Here is a 27,856-nt window from a genome sequence, read left to right as displayed (position 1 = left end):
TTTTCAATGCATTTTCTTCTGCCTCAAGAATTTTCTAGTTTGTGCTTGGTTTTTTGATTGGATGGTTCAAGGGAAACACTTGCACTTTGATATTGTAATACTAGTGGGCTTGGCTCTGCGGTTTACTTTTATACAGCAACTCAACTTGTTTGGTGCTGGGAATCCTTCATCATATGGTTCTGCTGTGTGTTGTTGATTAGTGAAGACACATTAGGGGCCAGTATTATAGTGCTTTTATGAGTCTGGAGGGATTTTTAATTATACAGCAACTCGACTTGTTTGCTACAGGAACCCATTATCTTATGATTCTGTTATGTGCTATTGATTTGTGAGGATGCATTAGCAGCTTCTATTCCAGTGTTTTAATGAGTTTTGAGGGATTCTCTGGTTTCTCTTGTAATTTGAATGGATGGTTCTAGGTAACTACCAAACCTGAAGCAACATGTATCCCTTGTTCTAACTTACTTCTAAGATATGGATAGTTGTGATATGACGTCCTATGATGCCTATGCCTTATTGATAATTTGAAATCTAACCATTGGACTTTGACATTGCCTGATCCAAAACCCAAACCCAGTTGTTTCATTTGTTTGTGGTCCTATATAGGTGGTCAGTGTTGCAAAAATTGCGTTATCTTTGCTTTGAAAGCATGCAGCTTACTAGGTGAAATTGCAGTTGTATCTATGGTTCTGGTTGAACCATTAAAGAATTGGTTATTTCATCTTGTTTTGATTTGAAACTTTAATTATTTAACTATTAGATTATTGTTGTTGTTGCATGGTGTGCCAGATTCTGTACACTACAGGTTTCCCTGGAGGTTTTCCAAGTTAAATTACAAGTTTAGGAATAAAATAGAATGCTTCATGCAGAATCTTAGTTCGACCTTTATTATTTATGAAGTGGCATTTACTGTAATCTTGAAAAGAAAAAGTTTCTTAAATGCATCATCTTTGATGTTCTTTTGTCATAAGCAAGCATTGTTTCCCCCTTGCTTGCTATTTGGCTGCATATTACTGCCATCCATATAAGCATATATAAGTTTAACTTCAAACTCAGATAAGCCACAATCATGCTGCAAGGTTAAAATCAACATTAATCACACTGTTATTTCTTTTACCTTTCAGATCTGAATTTAGCTACCAGATTAGACTAGATTATGGCTACGAACTCATTAAAGCATATGGTTATTTCTTTTGCATTTCTAATCTGAGATTAGCTGCCATATCAGACTAGATTTTGGCTATGAGCTTGTAGTGAGGTTGATGCTTGTTTCTTTTTTAAAAAACTGTTTCTGCACTGCTTGTTTTAGGGCAAAAGACTCCATCCTCACCCTTCATGGTCTGCATCTTTTCACTTGTTTCCACGTTCACTTCAAGTTCAAACTGAGGTGGCTGCTACTGAGGTTGGAACAAATCCTCAGTGCCTTGGTCCCCTCCACCAATCTTTTCACTGTTCCAGCATGGGGCTAAATGCCCTTGAAATGCTACATAAGGTCACCAAGTATCACCTCATCCACACCAAAAATTTACATTATTGGAAAAGTAATTTTTTTAATTGATAAAATAGGGGTTGGAACAGAACCCTTATCCATTAAAGGAACAATTTGGCCAGATAAGCCTCACAACAAATACATGATGTGAAAAATTTCTAAGCTTGATAGGTGAGGATAGTGAATTGCAGGTTAAGTCCTTCTTCAGTGAAGTACTGCAGAAGCAAGCCTTCTTGTGAAATACATTGGAGACCTTACACCTGATTGCAAGTTCTCTGTCAAATCTGGATTCTCATACCAAAAATGTTAAATTAAAATTCTGCTCCATCCTAATCTCAATTCGCCACTTAAAGTCAAACCCTGCAAACTTGTATAAGTCAAACTCAAGTTTTACAAATATTTTATCCAAGGAGCACAAACAGCAAGCGTTATACTGATTTTCCTTGTAATTCAAGCCTCTGCTGGGGAAGGACAGCGGCTAACATCTTCACTCTGAATTTTAACATATTCAAAGCTGGATATTACCTGGAACGTTTACAAGATGACCACAGAGATTAGGAAGCAGATTTGGTTTTATAAATTCATCAGAGCTATATAAATCTACAGGAGATCAGTTTGCTGCTTAGCTAACAACAGCCTGTATCTGTAGGCACCAACAATGGCAGTACATTATGAAAAATTTGTGTACAGCAGCTTCCCAAAATTTATTTGTTTCACTGAAAGCATAATAGTCCATGATATCATTATATTTACTTGGTATTATCTCAGTGAATCAAAAGTATGAGTGGAATTCAGGAATTCAATTACATCGGATAAAATAAGGAAAACTCAGGATTTGGGACAAAATCAGGAAAGGCTTGGGACTTGCCAGGTGGTTAAAGTGCAATTTATCACCTTTCGGGATTTGTGCTTGATTCTGGAAAAAGGACCTTTGTCGGTTGTCCAATTCAGATTGGATCAGCTTGTTATCCAGTTGGTGATTAATTACAATTTATTCATGATCTATAGCTATACTACTATTCTCTTTACAGACATCTTGAACAACAAGATTGTGAGGGCATGGAATAAAACTAGAAATCTTTTTGTCTTTACAAAATCCTCTAGAGAATTAGAAGATAACCACTTGCACCTTCAATCCAAAGGGACACAATCCTACAACATCAAAAGAGAGGAAGTTTTATACATTGTGCAAATTTTCTTAAAGATGGGCATTGGCTTCATGGGCTCTATGGCTTCCATGGCCATGAAGCCAATGCCTATTGTTAAGTGATCTGAAAGTGGATTTGCGGATAAGGTTGGTTGTACAATCAGACAAACTGCAAGTGCACTTGCAACAGAGAGAAGATTACTTTAAGTGACTCTGAGCATTTTGTATTGCTGCAAGTGAAGGAAAATCTCTTTGACAGTGCTGCAGGGGTTTTAAAATCTGCTACGGGTGAGTTGGCAACATGTTGCAGGTAACTTGAAAACAATCTTTTGCTGAGGTTGTTTTGTTTAATTATCTATATTGCTTTCAACAATGTTTTGAATGCCTGGTATATGGACACTGAATAGGTGTCTGGAGTTTGGGTCTAATAGCATCCTGGTGGTGGTATGGAACAGTGCATGTGCTTGTCTTATGTTGTTTTGGCTAATTCAATAATGCTAGAGGATGGTTAGGGTAGTATAATTTCGGAGGTCTTGCACTAGCAGGAGCACAGTGGAGAGCATGGGAGGCTGTAGGTTTGTTGTACAACTCCAAAAGACCATTAAAAATGGGTTTTGGCATTTTATTCCATTTATTGACATTGGATATTGATGGAATGTGGTTATCATGACCATCCTAGTGTTTTTTCACCCTTTTGAGTTTTCTCCAAGTGAAATCTTATGTTGCGTGTTCTGTTTTATGCATGTTTGTGCTCTTTTTAGTCATTTTTTCCATGTTACCATCTTAGAACTTGACCTCATCACTAGTACATTTTGATGTTACAATCTTAGAACTTGACCTCATCACTAGTGCAGTTTGATGTTATTGTGACTTCAACAATTTGTGAAATAATTTGTAGCATTAATCATATATCGAATTGAGGGACCTTTGCAAGTGGGTGTCTTGGGCATAAAAAATTAGATTACACATTTCTCACAAATAGTTTGGCTTCCTTAAATTGAGTTAACCATTCACCTAATTATCTCTAAAACATGGCTAGACTTGGATGTTTTGTAGAAAGTAATTAATAGTCAAAGTTTGACAAGGCAATCCTAAGTAGTTATTGGGATGTTCTCTATCATATAATTCGCTAGGGAAAATGGTGAATACTACTAGAGAGTATACAAAACCCTACTTGGGACTAGCAACAACTTAATTAAGGCTGCTTTTTGATCAATTTTCAAGTTTAAAGTTGCAAACTTGAGGATTGTGTACGTCAAAGGAAATGAATCCAAACTTGGTGGCTATTATCGACATGGAGCCAATAGATTTTTTGCATGCAATTATCTCTAGTTGGAGGACTATCCAAATTACATTAATAATGTTGCAAATGCCATGTTCCATATTAATCTAAACTTCCACTACCTGAAAAAAATGATTGTTAATGCCTACTAGGTTCTCATACCATGTCAAGAAATCAAATCTTTAAGCAACTAATAAAAAATATAAAAGAGAGTAAATGAATTAAAAAATATGAAATATACAAAGATAACACATTACACCATATATACATGGGGAAAACCCCGTTGGGTATAAAACCCCTTAAAGCATTATTCATAATTGGGAAAACTTACAATAAGTCTCTATGAATATAGACATCACAAGAACTTGCAAATTATAGTATTCTCATACTCACCTTTCCATCATGCCTATTGTGCATGTACAATGCATCAATAAACCACCTTTGTAGTCTTGCATCTAACACACACTAATGTATATAAAACATATTCACACAATGTGTGTTATGCTTTATGATTGCCTATATTTAAAGCAATTTGTAGGGTTGGTGAATAGGTCACAACCTTTCACCTTGTAACCTTTTGGTTATATATGTAATAAATAAGTAATTTATTTATAAAGATAAAATTTATAAACTACCCTTGATTCTATATTATATGGATAAACTTTATCCGTTAAAGTTTAATAAATTTTATTTAGGATTATTTTTTATTTGCTTGGCACCTCAAGATTTTTTTGCCTAGCCTGAGCCAAGTGAGGCCACAAACAAGGGACCTCATCCTTGGTATTAATGCTCAACACTAACACAATGGTCCAAGTTCACGAGCTTAGTGGCTTGGCAGGGGCTAAAAGCTTGTGAGCTCAATGGCCTAGTGAGGGTTTGAATCTAGAGGGGTGAACAATTCAAAACTTGTGAGCTTAGTAGCCTAGTGAGGGTTTTAATCTAGAAGGATCCATGAGCTTAGTAGCCTAGCAAGGGCTTAAAGCCCATGAGCTCAATGACCTAGAGGGGGCTTGAACCTTGGTGACAAGGACAACACCACCACCACAATTTAACCATCTTATTGTGCCATGAATGATGTTATTGAGGAGTACTTACATTACATGTAATTCCCACATTATGCTCTAATAGTTATCTTGCTTTTGTCATTTTTATTCAAAATTTGTCTCTCATATGCTAATCTTATCTTTGGTTTAAGTTTGGTGTTAGATCTTGTTTTGTTATACATGGTATTTGGATTAGCCCCCTTGTATGATCAAAATGTTTCCTTTATGATGAAATGAATTTCAAATCATTGTTAAAGTCATTTTGAGTTGTCTAGAAAAAGAACGAGTCAACCAGACCAAGTTTTAAAGGTTTTTTGGAAATGCAAAGTTCTCATAGTAGTAAGGAGTTTTTAACACTTGTCCTTGTCAACTCCAAATTCCCACACAAGGCATTAATGTTACTTTGTGAGGAACTTGGTGTCTCAATGAACCATGGTGCAAACATGGCTTTCTTCTATGCTTAGAATATTTGCAAGGCTTTTTCATATAAGCAATGTGTGGAAGTTGACCCTCTAAGGAACCTTTCTTGACACTTGTCATTTCCTTGCAACCTTGGAAGTTCCACAACCACACAAAGTCTTTGCATTATTTAAAAATGTGGAGTTGTTGAGGATGTCACGACTTCCTTGCAAGTTATGCATTTCCCACCATGCATCACTCGAACACATCCTTCATGTGTTTCCAAACTTCTCATGGCAATAAGGAAATGTTCCAATTCTTTGTTTCCTTTTGCATCTTGCATTCATGCAAGCTTAGATTTGTGGGTTTGTGGAACCACAAAGGACATTTTTTGCATTTTTTGAACTCCTAACTCCCTATCTCCTTTTGGTTTTTGCATTCTTCCATGGTGTTGCTTGTGGGATTGTGGATTCATGAGCAAGCTAGCCAACTTTCCATTTCCTTACCTTCCTCTGCATTGAGCATCTTTGCAAGACTTTTATACCACTTTTGTGGGATTTACCAAACTCAACGCACAAAGCTTCTTTTTGCAAGGAGATTTCTGCAAACCCTAAAACATGTTAATTATTCACACGTGAACAAAACCTTTACAAACCACTTTGTCTTAATTTGTTTTCACATTTGCAAATATTTTTTAGTATCCCAAATGCTCCTCTGCTTCCTAAACTGTGGCCCTTGCTGTTAACTTTAGTGATCAGATTGCAGAGAACAATGTGAATGCAAGAATACAAAAGAGACAAGACACAACACATACCCTGGGAAAACCTCCCTCTTGGAGGAAAAACCCAGCAACAAATCAGATCTAGATCCTTTTATTAATTGTAGAATACAATGGCAATAAAGATCAGATTACTTATCTGATATAACTGTCAACCTAGGGCAGAATTAGAGTTACAGTCGTAACCCAGCTAGGGCACAATGTAACAGCAGAAGATAGCAGACTTATCTCTTTCTTATATAAGAATATCATCAGCATACAGCTTCCAGCTCTTCGTAGTTCTTCACTGAAGATTGTAGACCTAATGGTGTTTGTAGACCTTCAAGAGGAACTCGCTATCCTCTTCAATGTATTCACTGTCCAAGATCGCATGTATGGCAAATGCTGATGGCAGAAGTAATTCGCTGATTCCTTGATCAGAATTTGCATTGACCTTTTATTGCCAGAGCACAGGGTCTTCACATTGATTGTCTAATATTCGGATTGCTTGATTGCATTTACGACTAGTGATATGCTTGTGCATATATACAAGAGGTGAGCCCTATCTTGGGTCGGCCCAATCCATCCTTGGGGCCAACACTATAATATTAGTTCCACACGCCACCATAAGCATGGAACCTAAACAATATAGTTTCCACGTTACAAGAGCTCACGCTACATAGAGATGTGCTAAAATAAGATATAGGACCACACGTTTGGAGAAGGGATGGGTCCTTTTAATAATACAATCATTTGGGCCCAGCCCATCATAAATGTTCAATACATAAGACTATACACCACAAAATGTGTGTGCTGGAGATAGATCCACACGTTGGACCTAGAGATGCGCCCCTTTACATGTTAGGTCCAGCCCTTAATGGTTTTACACATTACATATAAATACAATAGATAGGGCCCTGCCCTATAAGGATTCGGATGATGCCTTAAGGCAATCCGAATCCTATTTATTTTCCTATCCTAGTTACACAAAAAACCAACACTTGCAACTACCTTCTAGATTAATTCACAATTAGTCAATCTTTTGCATGCATTGTGAGAGTTTTCTTCTCAATTGAATCATTCATTCTTGACTCGTCTAGTGTATCCTTTGCAAATTTTGATCAATTTCATTTGCTTTCTATTGTAATTAAGGTGTTATAAATCCAAGTTCGTGTTAAAGGTTTTATCTCATGAAAATTTTGTGCATGGTAGAGTTTCATCATATTTCTACTTGAATGTATTATTTTTTAGTTTCCTTAATCTTAAGCCCTAGAATTTTATATTGCACATGCAAAATCTATTGTCCTGTGCCTTGGAAATCATTACCACTAGTGTATGAAATTGAAAGTTCTCAATTGCAATCATTCCTATTGCTTACCCTAAGTTCCTCTTGCAGACTCATAGAACCTCAATGCCTTTGTGTCAAAACTCCCAATTCCTTCCTTTCAGATCCCACATTCTCACAAGCCTATAATTGTCTAAAAAACGAGCATATACACATTATCTATTTGGATATTTGAGCTTGTCCTATGTCTTTTTCTTTGTTAGAGCTCTTATATGACTTCAGCCAAGTTGAAATAAATGAACAATAAATTCAAAGGACTAAAACCATCTTCCAAGATTGCCTCTACAGTTAATGAGGTATCAAACATTGACTTAGGGCATGTGAATTTAGAGGAATTCTTTAGAAAAGTGTTTGGAAATGATAGAACAACACAAGAAAGATGTATTACTAGCAATGGAATCTTATAAGCAGCAGGTTTCCCTACTTCAGTGTCTCCTGAACTTATCATGGCCTATGCCAAGTTTTATGATCTTTAAACCAAAAGGATCATAGGCACATTGCAAATGAAGTGTTTCTTGTTTGTAACTTTGTGGGCTTGACAACATTGTGGAAACCTTTCAAGTTCCTCATTATGAGGAGGTAATAATGCTGAATATTGCTGATGGGCTCAAGTTCTACAACCTTTATCCAATTTTATATTGGAAAAATCTGAACAAGAACTTGTTAATCAAAACAAGGATTGCTGCCTAAAAATTGCTAAAGATACTTTTGAGAAGCAAGTTTCAATTCGAGATCAAGATTTGATCACTTTCTTGGCAAAAAGTATTGGGATCTCTTAATGCTAGGGAATTCCAACCATGGATGTTTAGTTTCGTTAACATTATTTTGGATAGTAAGTAAAGGATTGATTGGGCCACCATTCTTAGTGATAAGCTTCACAAGCAACTTAGAGAGGTTCAAGACTCAAGAAGATTCTACATGACTTCTTACATTATTTTTTGATGGCTAGAACTGCAATTTTCTTTGGATTGAATAGATTTGGGGCATTGGGTGTTGGAGAAGGATAGAAAAAGGTTTGTGTTCTACCCAAGTTAGAAATCAAAGTAAAAGGCATTTCAAAAGATTCAATGATGCCTTTTTCTTATTTCTCATTATAAGAATTGTATGCGGGAAAATGCGGTGACGAAAACGAATGACTCGAATCCAAAAGACCCACACACCAATGAGACTCTTGGTGCAAGTATATGAATTGATTCAATCAGTTCAACTTCCCAAGGGGTGTCCCATTGTTCTCTATCTCATAGAATCCTTAAAGTCAATGTTTTTCTCTCAGATCATTGAGCGAATGACTTAGGAATGACAACTCCAAGAACAGGCGATGTTTGATTTATATGCATGAGTGCATTCTAAGATGTATGATATTGAAACTATGATGATTAAGCTAGAATAAAGAGGATGATATAATAAAAGACTAGCAAATTATCCTAGCAATGATATACTATCCTAGCATGAATATTCTATATTAAAATGCTTCTAAATGCTATTATGATGATTTAACAAAGAGAGGCTAAAATGTTTAGTAATATAGACTATAATGTAGATGCATGAAAGATTGTTCATATGAAAAATGACGAATGAGAGCTCTATTTATAGGGAAAATAGGGCAATGGATGGTTAAGATTGAATAATCTTAACAAGGGCGAGGATTGAAAGTTAATCAATCCATGTTTACAATTCTCACCAATGAAATGGTGACAATTGTCAACAAAGGGTTGCTTGAGAGGAGATGTAAGAAGCATTAAATGCTTGAGAAGACATGAAGGTTACCTTAGGAGGTAAGGGTTAAGGTTAGGTTAGAGTTATCCAATGGATACAACTTTTACCTAAGGGGTAAACTCTTGTGCAAGGGTTAATAGAATAACCAAGGTTAAAGCCATGCATGCTTGATGAGACCCTTGGGTTAGATGAGGGTTAAGTTAGAGAGAAAGTCTCTAACCATGCAAGAAGGTTGAGTTAACCATTAATGGTTAGGAAGACTTTGAGGGTTAGCTTGTTGAAGACATAAAGCCTTTAATGCATTTCAAAGACTTTGGAGGCTTTGAGAAGTGACTTCTCTTTGCTTAGGAATGTGACAATAATTAAGAGATGAATTAGGCTAAATTGGAAGTGATTTAAAAGAATTTAGAAGGGATTTAGGAGGCAAGTGGGAGATGTAGGAAAATGCAAGTGGAGGGAAAAGGATTTTAATTAAAAGAAAATTACTTTATTTCAACAAAAATAGATGCAACTTGCATAAATACAAGTGGAGGGATTTAATAAATAAATTAGATTTCCTTATTTGCAAGGATCAATTTAATTAAATGTAAAATTAATTAAAAAGGGAGAAAGGGGAATTAATTAAATAGAGTGATTTATTTAATTAAAGGCTAGGAAAGGTTTAGGTGAATTTAATTAAATGAATTGAGTAATTTATTGAATCAAATAGATGAAAATGAAGAAATTAATTAAATAGAATTTAATTAATAGGGGGAACGAGGTTAAAAATAAATATTAAATATTTATTTAGGAAAGTGATCAGATTTATATGTCTACACGAATAAAAAGTGATCTCAATAAATATTTCTCCATAGAAGCTATCACCCCAATTGTAGAGTGGAGAATTGGTTCATCCAATTTTCTACATTCACATACATTAGGCTTGGGGTATTCAAATATGCCTCTTATAGGTTACCAAAATATGTGAGTGATAAAGTCATTCTACTTGAGCTGACAAGGCGACCTTGTGAAGTGCACAATATTTTGTTTGGAAAATATAGAACTCGTGTAAGATTTCTTATCACTATCAAACTCATATACTTGTTTGTCCTTATTGCATGCCAAAGGATTAAATGATGAGTTATCTAAGCTGAATCTGTACATTCATGATGAAAAATCTTCCTTTGATCCCGTAGAGAACATAGAAAAAATTGTTGGCTCTAGCTAAAAACATAAATACGACTTAGAAAACTTTTGGGTGGATTTTGACAATGAACATACAATTAGAAAGAAGAGCTACTCCCTGTTAACTGCTTTTCAGATTAGAGCATGTGGGATTGCTAGTGTGCTTGATGGAATATTAGATGATGGAAATATTTTAAGTGGTACTTATAATAAAATAAGTGTTTTCATCTTGCTTATTCCACTCGTAGATTGATTCAGGAAGGAGAAAATCCATTCGGAAGCTTTACGAAAAAATGTTATTGATGACATTCTAGCATGGCTAGACATGAAAATGGAAGAATTGAAAATTGTGACTAAGAGGACAATAAGAAGTGGTTAGACTTCAAAGGGATCTCCTAAGAGGAAGCCAAGAGCTGAAGTAAAAAACAAACATGTATGAAAATCAACATTATGAATTTGGAGTTGGAAGAATGAATTGAAGAACAAACACTCCATAGGAAAAACGCTCCAAAGTATAAATTCAAGGTTGGAGATTCTCCATCCTCAAAGATGGCTCACTCCCAATCTATATGTGTTCCTCCTCTACTTGCATAGGATGAAGATAGATAAAACAAGGTGAAGTGCAGGTAGGGCAAATTGAAGAAGCAAAGAAAAATAATGAAGAACAAATGCTATGGGTTGTTGAGAAACAACCTGAGTTGGCCTAGTTGTGGAGAACTTGTGCTCTTGAAAGAGAGAGAGGTCACAAGTTCAAATCCCACAAGGGGGTAAGGTATGTACACCTCGTTTGTAGTGCAGTTAGGTACTGTTGACATGTTTTTTATGACTACGTTGAACACAAATTAAAGTTGCCTAATGGTCACTTCACTCTCTCTTGATCAAAGTGCGATTGCATGCTAAGATTGCAAGAAGTTCAAACAATCGACTCCAAGGTTCCTTTATGCTACGGACGTGACTCAATTGGCTGATGTGATTGCTGGTAATCCAAGGGCCTTACGTTTGCATCATTCTTTCACTTCTTTGTTGTGGCTGGAACTCCATCATCGGATATGGCAATTTTGCGATGCTGCTGCTTCGAACGGACTAAAATGAATTGAAAGTAAAAGGGAAAGGGTTCAGAAGGATCTAAATCTATTCCTAAGGGCCATGATATCAACAGTTAATGCTTTGGTGGACAAATTCCAAACAAACCAAGCTGTGCTTCACCAAGATCAACTACAACTCCTCAAGAACTGGTGCAATCTTCTGAGGATGTTGGAGGATTTTCACATTGAGAAAAGTGCATCTGAATACCCAACACGACGCAATCCAAATGATTATTCACAATCAAACTTAGCACAAATTTGGGGGTTCAGGCTAACTTTACACTGCAACTTACAATCAACAAGATGCAAAAAGTATGAACCATGGAAATTCATTAGACACCATTACATTCTCCATTGAAATCAAAGCACTTTATCTAACAACTGAGAAAATAAAATTCTACTCTAAGTGAGGAAGGTGGTGAAACCATGCAAGTTTTGAAAAAATAACTTAAGTGGACACCATTAGAGAACAATATTTCACTGTTATTATCTCAAAACTTATTGCAACAATTTCATACAAGTTTCCCTCCTTTACAAATGAGGGTGGTCACCCCTTTATATAGGCCTCAGGGCATGATTATATGCAAAACCCTAATTAGGGTTCCCCCCTAGAAGATTCCCCACTCAAGATGTAACAAGGTGGGAATCAACAATAAATACCCCGTAAAGCCCATATACAATTAATTACAATCCTTCCAAAAATGGCACCCATAAAGGATTAATTAACCATTACATTCAAAAGGTGCCCACTATGCAATGAATGTACCCTTATGCAAAAAATCGCCCATGATGCAGTAAATGCACCATCATCTCCTGAATGTGACGGCTGCATGCGGAAGGAATCTGCCATAATGCCATAAATGTGACGACTGCATGCAAAGAGATGCTTCATTAATTCAACGTGCGTTGACTTGGTTGCCACTTGGCGAGAAAACCTTGGAGAGAGAAAACTTCAGGAGAGAAGAATTTTATCGATGAAGAATTTTCTTGAAGTTTCTCGAACTTTCCTTGCTCTGGAGGAGATTTTTAATGATTTTCCACCATCTCCTATTTTTTAGGAATTTTCCACAAATTAGGGTTTCAAGTCCAGGAGGGAGAGAGTTCTCCTACGAATCCAAATCTATGAAAATTTTGAAATTGTTTTTTTCTACCTTCAATTCATCTCGGCGTGGAATTCATGTTGTGAAGGAATTCTCCTTTGGAAAGAAATTTGTTCCTTACCCTGAGGAAGGAAATTCTTCATGCCTTAGCCAATTTTCATGATTTCCAAGAACTGTGTCTTGAAGGAAGAAATTTCAAACACTTAGTCAATTTTTCACCTTTCCTATTTTTCACCTTTCCTAGAATTGTCCCGAAGGAAGGAATTTCGGACACTTAGCCAAATTTTCACCTTTCCTGGAATTTCTTCTTCTTGGGCACAATTCTTCCCTGAGGAAGGAATTTTTTATGCTCTTTGAATTCATCATGTTTGCAGGGAGCTTTTCGACCAATTTTCACATCTCCTATTTTTTAGGAAAATTCTCCAAATTTTAGGACCTGGGTCCAGGAGAGAGAGAATTCTCCCACGAGTCCAAATTTGCAAAATTTTTCAGATTCTGATAAGATTTGGAATTTGATCATTTTCCATGCCTCCAAGCACCCCTCAATTTGGCGCTTTCCATTAGTCTAGGGTGCTATTTCCATGTGCAGAGGAATTCATCAACTTTTGATTTCTCCATGACCCCTCTCTTTTGGCGCTTTGATCATGGCTTGGGCGGAATTTCACTGTGGAGGAGGAATTTCATCAAGTGCTGAATCCTCCATGACCCCTCCATTTTGGCGCCCTGTTGAGTGCTTGGGCGGATTTTGGCCATGGAGGAGGAATTTGATGTTTTCTACCAATTCAGGTCATGTATATATATGAAATATAACATTTAAGTATAAGTTATACTTTAAGTTATATTTCATATATATTGTCAGGATGTTTGAGAGTGGTTTCAGGTCTCTAGGAATCATAACGCAAATTCTGGATTTTGGAAGATCTTTCAAATTTTCAGACTTAGTCAAATTTCAGGCCATTTCCGGATCAAGATGACATTGGTGGATTGATGTGAATTTCCAGACTTATATGATAATGCATGCTTTCTTCTTCTGGAATAGGAGTTCCATACTTAACCATTTTTTTGATCCAACTTGTCTGCCTTCTGATTCTTCTGGATTTAGAAATGGTCTTCAGGAACGTTCAATCTTCAGCGTCTTCAGAGATATTCAACTTTCAGTGTTTTCATTGTGAAGATCCTGCCAAAAATAGATTTTCCCAAATAGTAAGTGTTTCAAAATGTCAAGTTTTGGGCAAAATAGGTCAAAAAAGCACTTACTAAAAATAGAAACTTACTAAAAATAGAAATTACTAAAAATAGTAAGTTTGATTTTTGACAAAATTAGACCAATCCGGGAAGGTAATGAAACTTACTAAAAATAGTAAGTGCTCAGAATTCACTCAAATTTTACTGGGAGGTTCCTTGAAGGGTCCCGATTCCAGTTCTAAGTTCAGTTTTTTCGAAACCCTAACAAAAACCCCTAAAATCTAGGACTAAAGGTAGAAATCCTAAAATTGACGAAACGAGTCCTAGACTTAACCAAATTTGCTCAAACGAAAAGCAGACTTAATCAATATGACCCCCAAACACTTGCAAAGCAGAGAGACTGACGAGATTGCTGCGAAGAAGACCCAAAAAACAAAGCCAAAAGACCGGAAGGGCCTAAAAAGTAGGGGGTCTCCATTTGCAATGGGGCGATGTGTGAAAATGTCACAACAGGTTGCTCCTGCAAGGAGTACGAGGTAGTCCCATATTGTACTAACCCATCTCTAGACCCATATATAGATTGCTGGCATCATGGACTATAAAAGACCCTTTCCTTTCCTTTCCTAACAAATATTGCAAAATGTGGAGAATGAGATGTAACAAAAAGGAGAATTAATGAAAAATGTAGAACAAGCCATGGAAGATGTTGAACAAATGATTCAAGGAGAGACTTCTCAGCAGGATGATTCCATCCTAGTCATAGTTCCTACTTGTCTAGATATTAGATTAAAAAGAGAAAAAGGGTTGTAAAACCATTGTCTGATGATTTTTCATTTGTTTCTTCTATGATTGATAAATTACCTCCTAGCAAGAAGCCTAGGGTCATTTCTTCCATTTTTTTAGATGCACAGGTTTCAAGACTTGATGAGATTGCAACTCCTATAGTGGATAAAATATTAAAATCCTAAAGATGAAAAAAAAATGTTACTATCTAAGTATCAAATCTCAATGTCAACTTGGGAAAACAAATAAGGTATGCTGAAATTCAAGACATGCAAACAATTGTTTCTGCTGTTGTTTTCAGGACGGACAAGGATAATATAACCAAACAGGAGCCAAAAGAACAGGTGAAGCATTTGAATTTCTCCATCAAATTGCTCAGTCCTCTACAGCCCTTTAATGACCCTATTGCTATCCAGCTACCATTCTCAGAGAGATGCTTCAGTTAAAGTGGAGATGAAATACATTTCAATTGCCACCAAACAATGGTTGAATGTTTTTCTTGCACATGGATCAAAGGTCATTGATGAAGCCGTGGGCGTACATGATAGAAGCTAAGATGGATTCTGATCCGATTAAAGGATTTATTGAACAAATTCATGGAGGAATTACAAACACACTTCTGCAAATCAAGGCCATGTTAAAACTCAGTTTGTATATCATTATCATTCAATGAAGGCATTGTGGACAGAGCCGATACTTATTTGTTAGTAGAATGGATAGATACAGTAAAGCTGAGAATTGACTTGCTCGAGGAAGGTATTAATAAGATGGAAGCTGCTCATAGTGATACTGCTGATATTATAATGGATACACATGATCTGATTTAGAAAACAACAGGATTACTATAATTAAGTTCAATCCATTAATAATGCTGATGCTTTCAAGCAGTTTTTGATTTAAGTTAATAATTAAAGCCTCAGTCAACCATTCTGTTTTGATTCTTTTTCCTTGGATAAATTGATGAAAATGAAACTTACATTCAAAGAATCTGAAAAGTAGATGATAAAAAAGCAGGTCACATAAAGGAAAATTTAGGAGGTAGAATCCTTAATGAAAACGTAGGCCCGTCACATAACTTTTTCACAGCTAATACATCTTTTAGTATTTTACTAGATTAATTAGGAGTTAAGAACTTCTGACCAGTCTTCAAGGATGCAACCAGCAATCTATTAACAGATTTTGGTTGAATTCAATGTTTTACAGGTGGTCTGCTGGTATATTTATCTCTTTTAAGCAATTGCAAAATCTTACCTTTGCAAACCTTAGAGCAAGAGCTGTGATATCTTTTAGCATGTTGTTAGTTTTTGAACAAAGGGTCAATCCTTTCAGTATTACATCAATTATAAGCATTGAATCTTCTTCCATATTTAGTAATTGTATGCCTAGCCCAGCAGCCAGTTTAAGATCTTCAAGGAGTTTCATAGCTTGTGCTTTTTTTTTAGAGACATGGGGGATGAAGAAAGAAGCCATTTCCAAGAGTCCCCCATTCTGAACCTGAATTAGATTTGTTGCTGTAGCTGGTCCCAGATTGGTCTTTGAGGCACCATCTTCACTTTTACAAATTCTAATGTTGGAATCGCAATTTTGCATTTTGGTATGCCCCTTTTTGTCTTAACCCTTTAAATTTTTAATGGGTTATCAGACAAGATAATTATTATGGCTAAAAATTTAGACCTTTTAATATAACCATCAGAAGTGGTTCCTACAATCTCACTCATTTGTTCTAGTATCAATCCTACCAAACATTCTTTTGGACTTATGCATCTGAAGCAGAGTTTCGTGACTCGCGGCGAGTCACGCGAGTCAGCGGGCCGAGTGACCCCTGCCGGGTCACGGTGACCCTGACCCGGGCTCGGACGGGTCAGAGGGCGTGACTCGCCTGACTCGCCGAGTCAGGCGAGTCATTCTCTGACTCGCCGAGTCCGAGGGTCGTGACCCGGCTGGAGTCACTTAATAAAGTGCAATAAAAAAAAAAAAACATAACATTTTTCAATGACTTTTTTCACCATTTCCCTTTCTTATAACACCCGACGCCTTTAGAAAATAACAAAAGTATTTTTGGCCTCGCGGGGCGCTGCCCCTCGACCCCGCCCTGTATTGCGACAGGGAACGTGCAAGGGGCGCTGCCCCTTGACCCCGCAAGGGGCGATGCCCCTTGACCCCAAGTTGGGGGCGCTGCCCCCAAACCCCCGTTGAAAAATATAGGGGGAAACTGCACCGATAGAAGTAGGGAAAATCTAACCTCTGACTCTGATTAGGCTCCATATAACAACACAACTTAGAAATCTTGGTAATTGGTATTTAGATTTAGTATTTCAAATTTCCTATAGTCTCATTTGAAAATGTAATTCTTATATTGTAATACTGTCATACATCTTTTCAAAACTAGTTTTTCAAGTACTATGTGTATATGTATAACTATATCAGCACCACCACCCCGCCACCCCCTCGTCGCCGTCCCCCTGCCGTCCCCAAACTTAGGCCCTTGGTCCCCCCGTCCCGGAAACGCATCCCCTCGTCCCCAACGTCCGTGGAACACTGGAAAAATAGGAAGCCATAGTTTTGCAACTAGCTGAGAGGAAGAGGTGAAAAGCTTGCACAAATCACATTGGGGCAACACTACAGTTCGATTGGCTCACTCAGTCCACCGATCCAGTCTTCACTAATGAGGACCTTGAGTGGGTTGACCAAGTAGATAGAAAGGTTGAGGTTGTGGCTATGGCAGAGGAGGAGGATAGAGCATGATCAGGCACAACACCTATGGCTACTCAGACTGGCACATCACAGGCAGAGACTATGGCTACTTAGTCATCCAGGACCTACCTTAGACGCCTTTCTAGGAGGCAGATAGACGAGGCTGAGCCAGAGCCTGAGCCATAGACTTGTTTTTGTTTACACTTTACAATTACATATATGTTTGGGAACATTTGAAGTCATGGACAACATTTATAACTCTATATATCTATGTTTTCTAATTCCTTCAGCTACAATTTACATTTCTACGCATGTGATGGATGTATGTTTATGTATGTGATCAAATTAGCTTCTATTTGATGATGTTATAGTGTCTTTAAGCTTAATTCAATAATGGGTGTATGAAACAAGTTTTAAATCGTTAAAAATCTCTAAATTTCAAGGGTTTTCTTATTTTGCCGAGTCGTTGCCGAGTCATTGCCGAGTCCGAGCCGAGTCACGAGTCGAGTCAGCCTTGCCGAGTCAGAGCCGAGTCCGAGTCTGGGAACTTTGATCTGAAGTGACTTAGCTATGATGTATCACAAACTATAATGATTGTATCTGACATGCCAAAGCGTTATCTGCATTCTTTACTAGTTTTCAAAAATAATATGCTGGTGCTATTAGGGTTAACATTTCAGATGTGTTGCTTGCTTGGCTTTGTATCAATGTCATTCAATTAGTATTTCTTGAATCCATAGACTAGCCTGGTGGTTTACTGCTTATTATTAGTAATTTGTATATATATAACTCTAAAATGGGTTTGCTAATAATCTCTTGCACTATTTCCTATCTTAGGAGGCACAAAGCATTTTATGGTTAAGTTTCAATCTGTGCTTGTTTAAACCTAAGAGATGTGTGTTGTTCTTTGAAATTCTTCTGACAATGGACTTGTTCAATCCTTTTACGTGATAGAGAAATACAAATCTAAATAAAGTACGTGACAGTATTTCTTTATTTGAGCTTACATTTTCTATTATTATGTATTCAACAAAGATCATGGCAATGCGGCATTCAAGAAGATTGGTCTTAGCTGGATGCCTTGCTGCTCTTACTGTAAGTGCAATTATTTTGTCTCATTTAGTTTTCCAAGCTAGTTATCTCTGTTTATCAAATGATGATAACTAATGCCATCTGAGTAGTTTCTGTTTTTTATCATAGCAGAGACTTATTGGTAAAATTATTTTGGAGTATTACTTATTGTTTCTCTGCAATGCAGGTAATGACAATTATCTCTGTAGTTTTTGGCTGGGCTGCACCAAACTTAGTAAGTTTGAGTTGGTCGTTTCCTATTTGAGTTCATAATCTCTGGAATACATTGTATTTTTGTTTTGGTTTTTGCATGATCTCCATCATGAATATAGCACATGAAAGCAGAATTATTTACTATTTTATTTACTAAGCAAGTAAAGATGACATAATCTAGGATATAGTACACTTCTTTACATGTAAATTATGTAATTCATAATATTCTGCATTTCTAATGCATGGGCTTTAAAATATTAAGTCCCAATGTCGCATGCTATGATCAACATGACATTATCTAATGATCAAGACCTTTGGTTACATTTAGTATTTTATTTTTATAAACGGTAGGCCTAACATCAAGGCTAATTCTTGGGGCTTTGAAACTTGCATCGTATGTTGCAACTTTCTCTCATGGCCATCGAAGTGCCTATTCTTTATAACTGTCACAATCTAACATCTTGAAGGTATGTGCTCATGATGTGGATGGTGTATTGCATGGATGTTGGAGTGGCACACAGCTTTTGGTGCCTTTCGGTTGCAGAGCTAATCTGTATAATGTAGTGAATGAGTGTGTATGTGCCAAATTTGTCTTGGAAAATGGTCAAATGTTCATGAGGCAAAATGGAATTTTCAGAGTTGGTATTATAACTCCATTGTAAATATAAATCAAAATGTGCATGAAAAAATGACATTTTTTGGGAAAAGAGAAGAAAAGTTATGGCTCAAAACATCAGTCATGTATTGTTCCAGAAATGTTGCCAAAGTACTCAACATCCCATTTATTATTTTGATATCGTGAAATGTTAGATGATAAATACTATTTTATTAATTAAAATAGTAAAACACATTATACAAATGACTTGCACCCTTGAAGCCTATAGGCTATACATAAATATTTTCAGTCTATTTCTTACAGCATCGAGAGCATGGACCAAACAGGATTGAACCTAGTTCCTTCCAGGTGCATCTCTAGGTGCTCTGCCATTTGAGCTGCTGGTCTGATATGGTTTGAGGATTCTGGACTGTGGACTGACCTTTCAATGCTACCTTTGAGATACAAACGGTTCAGTTCACTCAGTCTGGCTTTGATGCCATGTTGAAAAGCACATACCAGTAAGGATTTTATCCTAGAATATCTTAGTTGCACCTTTGGTTGCTCTGCCATTTGAACTGCTGGTTCTGTATGATTTGTGATTATATAAGTATAGTTTGACCTTCCAACTCCTAGGCCCCTTTAAGCTGCACACAACCTGACCTCACCTGGCTTGGCTCTGATATGGTTGTTGAATGCACAGTACAGATAGGACTCCAATCTTGGATATTCCAAGTTCACATCTGAGTGCTTTGCTATTTGGGCGTCTGGCATATGGAATGGGGATTGAACTTCCACCGTGCCTAACTAGCAGGACAATTATTGCTCACTTACAAAGAAAGTTGCATGGACACAAATATGGATACAAATATGAATAAAGTATCGGATACGGATATGGCCATTTTTGAAGATCCCCCAATATGGATACAGCTGGATATGACATTCATAAAAAATACATACACTTATATTTAACACAATTTTCTAAGTTATTAGCGGAAATTTTCATTACTTTAAAAGCAATATAGACACATTATTCCTACATTAATAATTGTAAGTTGATTTAACAACTTTCAATGTACAAAAAAAATATACAGATCAGGGCCTATAATTAAATTAACAATAATGTCAATTAAATCTAAAATAAAATAAAATCTAAATCTAAATTAAAAATATATATATCTAATTGTATTAAAAGTAAAAATTTAAATATAAAGAAAATAAAAAATAATAATCTAGACTAAAAAAATAAAAATTCACTTTCAACTCAAATTTTTTAAATCTTAATTGGAAATTAATTGTAATAAAGTAAGTAAATATAAATTAAAATAATATTAATAATTTAGTAAAGAATAAACAATTAAATATATATTATTAATTTTTTATTTATATATAAAGAATAAATTTTAATTTTTAAATTTTTTTTTAACATTTAAATTTAAACAATATAATATAAATATAAAATTATAGACAATTAGTTTTTTAAATCTGTAAAAATTAGAATGCTAAAAAAGTGGGTCGCTGAAATAGAAAAATATTTCATTTGTCTTCCTCATTTGGTGTATGTTTTGTTTATACCAATTTTAAAAAAAAATTTGCATGATTAAAATCTAGGAATATTTATGTTAGATTTTTAAAAATCAAATCACATAGTATCTGGCACGATTGGAAAATCAGGGTTTTTTGGGCACACCATCCAATGTGTATTCGTGGCATATAGTACTTGTATCTGTATCAGATATGGGGATACACATGCTCAGGGAGGGGCGGGGGCATATCCAGCTACTTGGCTTACAAATTGACTTAGCATGATGAAACATATAATTGCATGATTTACTTATGTGGAAACATATACTAAGCACAAAGATATTTCTAAAAATGAGGCCCAAACAACAGTCTATCCTGGTAATTCTGCATAACCTATTGCCTTTTAGTCATTTATTCAGTTTCAGATTTGAATAACATCTATTTTTTATCCCTGCTCTCTACCATGTGTTTTCTTTAGAAAAAATTCCTTGTAGTCCAAATAAAAGAACCAAATTGACCAAACAGTCCTGGTCTGTACAGATAATAATCTGCAGCTATAGTAATGCACCAGTTGCTCAGCTTCTGTGTTCTTGCGGTTGTATGAAATCTATTAGTAGGTCTTTTCAACTTCCCTTGGGCCATACAAGTTACCTAATATTTTGAATCAGGTTTCATGTTCATACTGTAGTGCTGTTTTTGATTTATGGGCTTATTGCCTAAATAGTAAAATGCCTAATAATATATATATATATATATAGAATTTGAATTCATTATACCCTATACTAGTCTTTGTTAAAAGCACATGTAAATTCACCTCAAACATCGGAACAAATGGATGAATGGATGGTAGAAATATTAACAAGCTGTCTGAAAATTCCACACCATAAAACCAGACCTCTTGCTCAAGAATACATCTCTCTGGCCAAAGGGCTCAGGTGTTTTGGATGTTTTAAGTTTTAGTCTATGCTAAACAACTAACAATTAACCTTCTCGGAAATATCATTAAGACATAGCCATCAGTCGAACATTACCAAATCATGAAAACTTGAGAGGAATATTTTCAAGTCTAGAAAATGGTGGGAAACATTGAAAACTAAGCTGGGCCCATGTCATGCCCATTTGATGTTTTAAATTTTCAATTCTTCAAATAGGCCTGTATCAAAAAAGGTTGCAAAGGGAATTTAATTCAATGTTCAGGGAACTGAAATTTCAAACTATGAACTTCAAAGTTCTGGTTGGTTGAACCTGCTTCTAGGAAACTGGTACTCAGGGAAAGGAGGATTTTTGATGTTTTACTGCATGCCATCTCTCAGAGCACCTCTACAGTAAGAGAAATCTTAGGTGTTTGGATGAAATCTCACATCCCTTATTCATACTTGTCATTACTAAAAGGATGGCTTTGAAAGTATGAACTACAATCTTAAGTCACATCACCAGAGCTAATTGAAGATGGACATGGTTGCTTCATGATATCACCTAGAATGTCACTGTAGGACAAACCTTGATAAATCTTTATTGAGAACTTGAGGTTGTAGTAAAGTTGTAGTAAGCAATATGCAATCTGATTCTAGTTTTGTCATTGCCCTGTTGAAAATTATACCCTATCCTTAATGAGAAATTTATTCCTTTGATGAAGAATGCGCAAGAACCTGTGATCCATATATGTAATCAAATCTTCAAGTTTTGTTTTTGAGTTCAATTTGACAAGCTCTCTCTACAAATCTTTAACATGAGAGAAATAAAGGTTGCAAATTCGACCTTATTGTTTTTGTTGGCTACCAATATTTGGTTATAAACCGTAATGATTTTTCCTGTTTGATTCATGATGAATCTCCTATCATCATCCTACCCAATTTATATTTGATAGCTAAGTTATAGAAAATGTCAGGAATGATCCTGATTATAGCCTTTGTAAAGAGCTAATGGAAGTTGAAACAGCTTTGCAAAGTTTTTATTGGAATTTTGAATCAACAAATGTCAACGATAGATCAATTATTTTTCAATGATACTTGGTTCTTGTATGTTTTGATTGAGAAGACAGTATCTTTAATATGCATCCAAATATTAAACTATTAAACATTTCTACGACCTGCAACTCCTTGGATTAATTAATGCATTTTCTTTGTTTGCTTATTTTTAAAACATGGATTGTCAGTCCAAATTTTGAATTCATTAGAACAATGTGAAGAAGTAAAATCAACTTATATTCATTTTTGATCTGTTAAGTTTCAAACAACCAACATTATAAAGATAGATTACATAAATAGTTGAGGACACATGGAAAATTATTTGATATGAACTAAGTACCATAGCGGGTACTGATGAGTAATGACTAAGGCAGTATAACAATGATGTTTCGCACAATAGACAGATATTGGGTACCATAAAATAATGTTAATGATGGGTCATAAGTTGCAAGAAGAATCTAGACACACTATGATACCTACATGCATGAAGGTGTCCAGTCTAACAAAAGTACGTGTAAGAAATTATCATTTTATATGAAGGTTAGATCAAAACAAATTGTGGTATTGCATCACTGGCCAAATATAGTGACATGACCGAAAGTAGAGCAGGACAAAAAACTCTATAACAAACTTTTGTAACATGCAAAGATCGATATAAGAACTTGTTGAGGATATATGTAGTTTATTAAGTAGCATTCTTTGTTAATGAATGCATTTCAGCAAGAATGGAATTCATTATAAGGCTGGGCATCTCTTAGATGAGTGCCATCTTATGTAACTAAAGAGGAATAATCAAACTAGGTACAAATTACAACCAGCACGTAGATGCCAGAATCATTGAAATGACTTAAAGCATCAAACACAACGAATATCCTACTGATGTAAAATTTGTGATTAGAGGATGAAACAAATGTTTGTGTATGAGTTGCCCATTTAGAAGAGGAAGTACAAGTTAATGGGCAAAGGAATTCTGACCCATGTTCTCCCATTCACCCATCCTATATGATATGTTCTCACATGTAGTAAATGGTAATGGTGGCATTCATCCTCCTCTTAGGCTCGGGATTGGGAAATGTGGTGGGGACGTTCCCTGTCATCCCAAAATGGTGGGGAAATCTGGGAGGCTTGTACATCTGCCCTTGTTGGTAGTGTTACCCTAAGGTATGCTCCATCCAGAGTTTTAGTGATGAGGTATGCCCTAGCCTCCCTCAAGCATCTTGGGGACCTTATGTTTATCCATTGGCACACACTTTTATTAAATTGGTAGCTTTGCAGAGCTCCTTTTGCCTATGTAGTAGAACCTGGCTGTTTTAATCTTATATTCTTTAAGGCTGTGACAATAGGAGATATTGAGCCACCAAACATCCTTTACTAGGATTGCCAAAAGTATACATGTATTAAGATTCCCATTCCTAAATAATAGAGTAGCAACCACTAGTTTTCAAATTTGTTTCAAGGATTGTTTTGCAGCTTTGGGTGCATTTAGAGTTTTGTTGCAAAAAATGAAGTCAACCATAATTAGCTTGGATAAAGGATAAATTACTCGAGGATAAAATCAAGCTGGCATCGATTCATGAGTAATTTACTCACAAGATTAGTCTAAACGAATTTCCAAGGTTGAATTTAGTGTCAGTTGCTGATATTAGCCAAGCTTCCAAATAGAATGTTTGCTTTGGGTTGAAAGAGTATACACGTAGACATAATCATCAACACTCTTGTGCCTGGCCCACCAGTAGAGATTATATTTAAAGATGCTGTAGTCTTGTCAATTTCAATCTGCCTGTTCTCTTGAGCAAAAGCTCAAGAGAAGTTCCAACTAATAGAGCACTGTTTCCAATGTGTTGCCTTGGCCTTGTGACATTTTTTTTGTTATGTACTAGGAGCTTAGTCCAAGCTAGCCTTTTAGTCATAGAAGGATCTTGTTGATGAATGAATCTATGCACCAACATATAATCAACATTTCGTGGCATCTTCAAGTATAACACTCGGGCTGGCTCCCAACAAATTCCATGCATGTAAAACAAGGCTCTCACAACCGAATCAAGGCTGCTGCACCTTCTCCAAGCTCAAGTTCCGCTCAGAGAAAACTTCACTGGCCCTTGATGCCATTCTTGTCTTCTCCTTTGTTTGCTGCTCTGTAAAATCTACTCATGATAGAGAAGATTTTATGTTTTGTTAAGTGAGGGGCTTGTGTAGTTCTGGGTTGGAGAGAAGATATTTATCAGTGCTTGACCCCCATGGGCACTTACAGACATGATCAGGATGCTTGGACATCTCATTCCCTTTCACAGATCAAGTTGATGTCCCTTGCATGGCCTTACGCAGCAAGGGATAGCCTGAAATTTCCCTTCTATTTCAGGAATATACAGGGGAGACATGGGTACTTTTCTCTCAAAGCTAGAGACATCTCCACTTCCAGTATGACTAGCAATAAAATTTGTTTTCCTATGGAGACAAATTCTGAGATGAGTGATCTTGATACCTTTATACAATGTAAGCATTTTTATTCAAATTTACCTGAATCTGAATTTATCATCTGGGTTGTAAATGTTTCGTGCAAATCAACATTGAATGTTCAAATGTTCCAGGTTCTTGTTTCTATCTTGCTCTTTCCATTTTCTTTTTTTGGGGAAAAGTGATCTTTCTGTGTTGGAACTTGGAATGTTGTAAATTTGTAGTCATGAATTTCTGTTTATATTATGTATCAAGAAACAGTTTTCTGAAATTTCATGTTGTATTTTGTAATATCTTAATATTGTATAAACTAAAATTGTGATTTTGTAAAATGATGCAGTTATCTCGGAAATGGACTCATGTTATCACAACGATTTTATTCTTTGCATTTGGATTTTGGTCATTATGGGAAGGCCTCACAGAAGGAGGGTGCGTCTATCTTACAACTCCTCAAGTTACCTAGCTTTAACTGTGTTTATCCTTTTGCTATTCTATATTAATTAAATAAGGGAATAAAGACACTTCTTCTCCTGCAGAGAGAGCGAAGAGTTGGCTGAGGTGGAAGCTAAGCTGGTTAGTTATGAATTCATTACCCTGTGGATTGACCAATCATTTTAACTTATATATAATAAGTTGCTGGTAAAGTACAAGGTTACTTTTAATTCAAATGATGCAACTGAGCGTAATTTTATAAATTTGACTAGAATTATCTTTGGGTTCATTTTTCAGTCCACTGATTGGAAGGATAATGCCCCTTCTAATAAAATGCAAGTAACTAAATCACCTGAAATGTGAATTTATAAATTTCTACTCGCAATTCAATGCCTTGTTTACCATATGTCGATTTCAGGAATTTTTATTCTAGCTCCTGTTTGCATTGCATTGAAAATATGAAACATTGGTGTTCTGGGGGTTTGTGGCATGGATCTGTCAAGGAATTGGGTGTGTTAGTGGTTTTGCCGTAAAGAGACAGTAGTAGCTTTTTTTTTCAGTAACAATTCTGGTTATGTTTGTAGGTTAAAGATGATATGAAAAAACAGCAGAGACCATTCTTCACTCAGTTCTTTTCACCAATTCTTCTCGAGGCAAGTAATCTGGTTTTGACCAAACATTATTAAATAACCAAGTATGTCATACTTCCATTTAGGTGCCTACAAAGAATTCCTATTTTTCATGGTGAAGGTTTCTATCTCACATTTGCAGGCATTTTCCCTGACATTTTTTGGAGAGTGGGGTGATAAGAGCCAGGTACGCAATGCCTCTCATTGGAGTGAGCTTGGAAAGAGAATTTTCTATTGAATGTTATTATGTTCATGATGTAGATTCAGTTGGAATTGATAACTGATATCACTTTGCAGATTGCTACTATAGGACTGGCTGCAGATATAAATCCGTTTGGTGTAGTTCTCGGCGGTATTTTGTATGTATCTTCCTGGATATTTAAGTTACGAAAGGCCTCTTATTTTGTTTAATAGAAGTTAAACTGGATTTTAAACCCTGATAATTTAGAGATTAGTTCTTTTTCTCCTTATCTGTGTTTTAGATTTAGAATAACTGTTTGTACGTGACATAATATGTTCAATTGTCATCCAGTCATTTATCTAGTGATTCTGAGTGGTGAGTAATATATTATGAAAGATCAAGTTTCTGGACCAGAGGCCAGTTAAAAACCTTATCCACATTAATCGGAAGGAATAAGAATATTTTAACTGTTTTGTCATTGCAGAGGGCAGGCTTTGTGTACCACTGCAGCTGTATTTGGTGGCAAGAGTTTGGCATCTCGTATATCTGAAAAGATGGTAAATTATCTACACCGTGTCCTTTTCCTGTTGGCAGAACTCCAGTTCAGATTTTACTGATTTAAAGCCTTTTTGCCAAGCAGGTTGCAATTTCTGGTGGAATTCTGTTCGTTGTTTTTGGGATTCAGTGTTTACTAACAAAAGTGGAGAATCCATAAGTATCCACTCATTTGTGGATGTTACCAGGGATGATGTTTTCTGTCGTTTCCTCTGGTCATTTCTACCCTTCAGAGTTTATCTGCTGGAACTGCAATGCTGCTTTTTCATGGCTAATTTTTTCACCGCATGGGATGATTGCCAGGTAGATTGCTGCAATTATTGCAACGTACGTCTTTTGGAAAAAAGCCCTAAAGACTTGTATTTTTTTCTCTTGGGCAACTCTTCTTCCTTCCATAAATTGCCACGGCGTTCATGTAATCTGTTCGCATTGGCGGGGTAAGCAGATCATTTGTTGCTTGAGATTGACGGGATTCAACATTTTCCCAGTAATCATTGTCTGGGAATTATCTACCTTCAAATTTTGTAATTCGAATTAAAACTTTTTCTGTGTGCTTTCATTCCATCCGCTGAACAGATTTACCATTTTAAAGAAGATTGCTGATAACATTGTAGAATGGTATTTACGAAACACTAGATTTTTTCAGTGTAATAAAAGTTGGCAATGGAAAAATGGCATACAAAGGCTCTGTTCTGAACTTCTGAGATGAGCATGAAAAATAATGAATGCCAAAACCCATCTTCAAGGTGCTATTTTTAGTCTTTCTGGTTGCATTGTAGGGTTGTTGGATTCTGAAATCAACATAGGGCGACACTGATGTGGGTTAAATCGATTCTGACTGCATTTATGGAAGTCACATGGTGAGAGGAAATAAAATATTATTCAGCTAAATCGGAAATTTTAAAAATGGTAAGGGTACAATTATATGTTTTGTTATAAATTGTTTTGGTTTCTCGAGGAAAATAAAACCACTCTTCACAATAAACTAAAGATTTATATGTTTAATTTTTATAAAAAAATAAAATAAACTTAGATCTAATGAGAGC

The 27,856-nt window shown here is 35.9% G+C and overlaps 1 protein-coding gene across 1 annotated transcript in view; it reads left to right on the top strand.

Moving 5' to 3' along the window:
- LOC131068939 (GDT1-like protein 5) overlaps nt 1-27,569 on the top strand; it is a 28,958-nt gene extending 1,389 nt beyond the window's left edge. The window contains exons 3-11 of the mRNA XM_059207812.1: nt 18,225-18,284; nt 18,448-18,495; nt 25,354-25,442; nt 25,550-25,586; nt 26,030-26,098; nt 26,217-26,261; nt 26,372-26,433; nt 26,740-26,812; nt 26,896-27,569. Coding sequence (XP_059063795.1) covers nt 18,225-18,284; nt 18,448-18,495; nt 25,354-25,442; nt 25,550-25,586; nt 26,030-26,098; nt 26,217-26,261; nt 26,372-26,433; nt 26,740-26,812; nt 26,896-26,970 — 558 coding nt within the window. The 3' untranslated portion in view covers nt 26,971-27,569. The remainder of the gene's footprint in view (nt 1-18,224; nt 18,285-18,447; nt 18,496-25,353; nt 25,443-25,549; nt 25,587-26,029; nt 26,099-26,216; nt 26,262-26,371; nt 26,434-26,739; nt 26,813-26,895) is intronic.
- The last annotated feature ends 287 nt before the right edge of the window (nt 27,570-27,856 follow it).

The sequence above is a fragment of the Cryptomeria japonica genome, chromosome 7, assembly GCF_030272615.1.
Source record: "Cryptomeria japonica chromosome 7, Sugi_1.0, whole genome shotgun sequence".
NCBI lineage: Eukaryota > Viridiplantae > Streptophyta > Pinopsida > Cupressales > Cupressaceae > Cryptomeria > Cryptomeria japonica.
The sequence above is the reverse complement of the archived record's forward strand: the minus strand, read 5'-3'. Positions and strand labels throughout refer to the sequence as shown.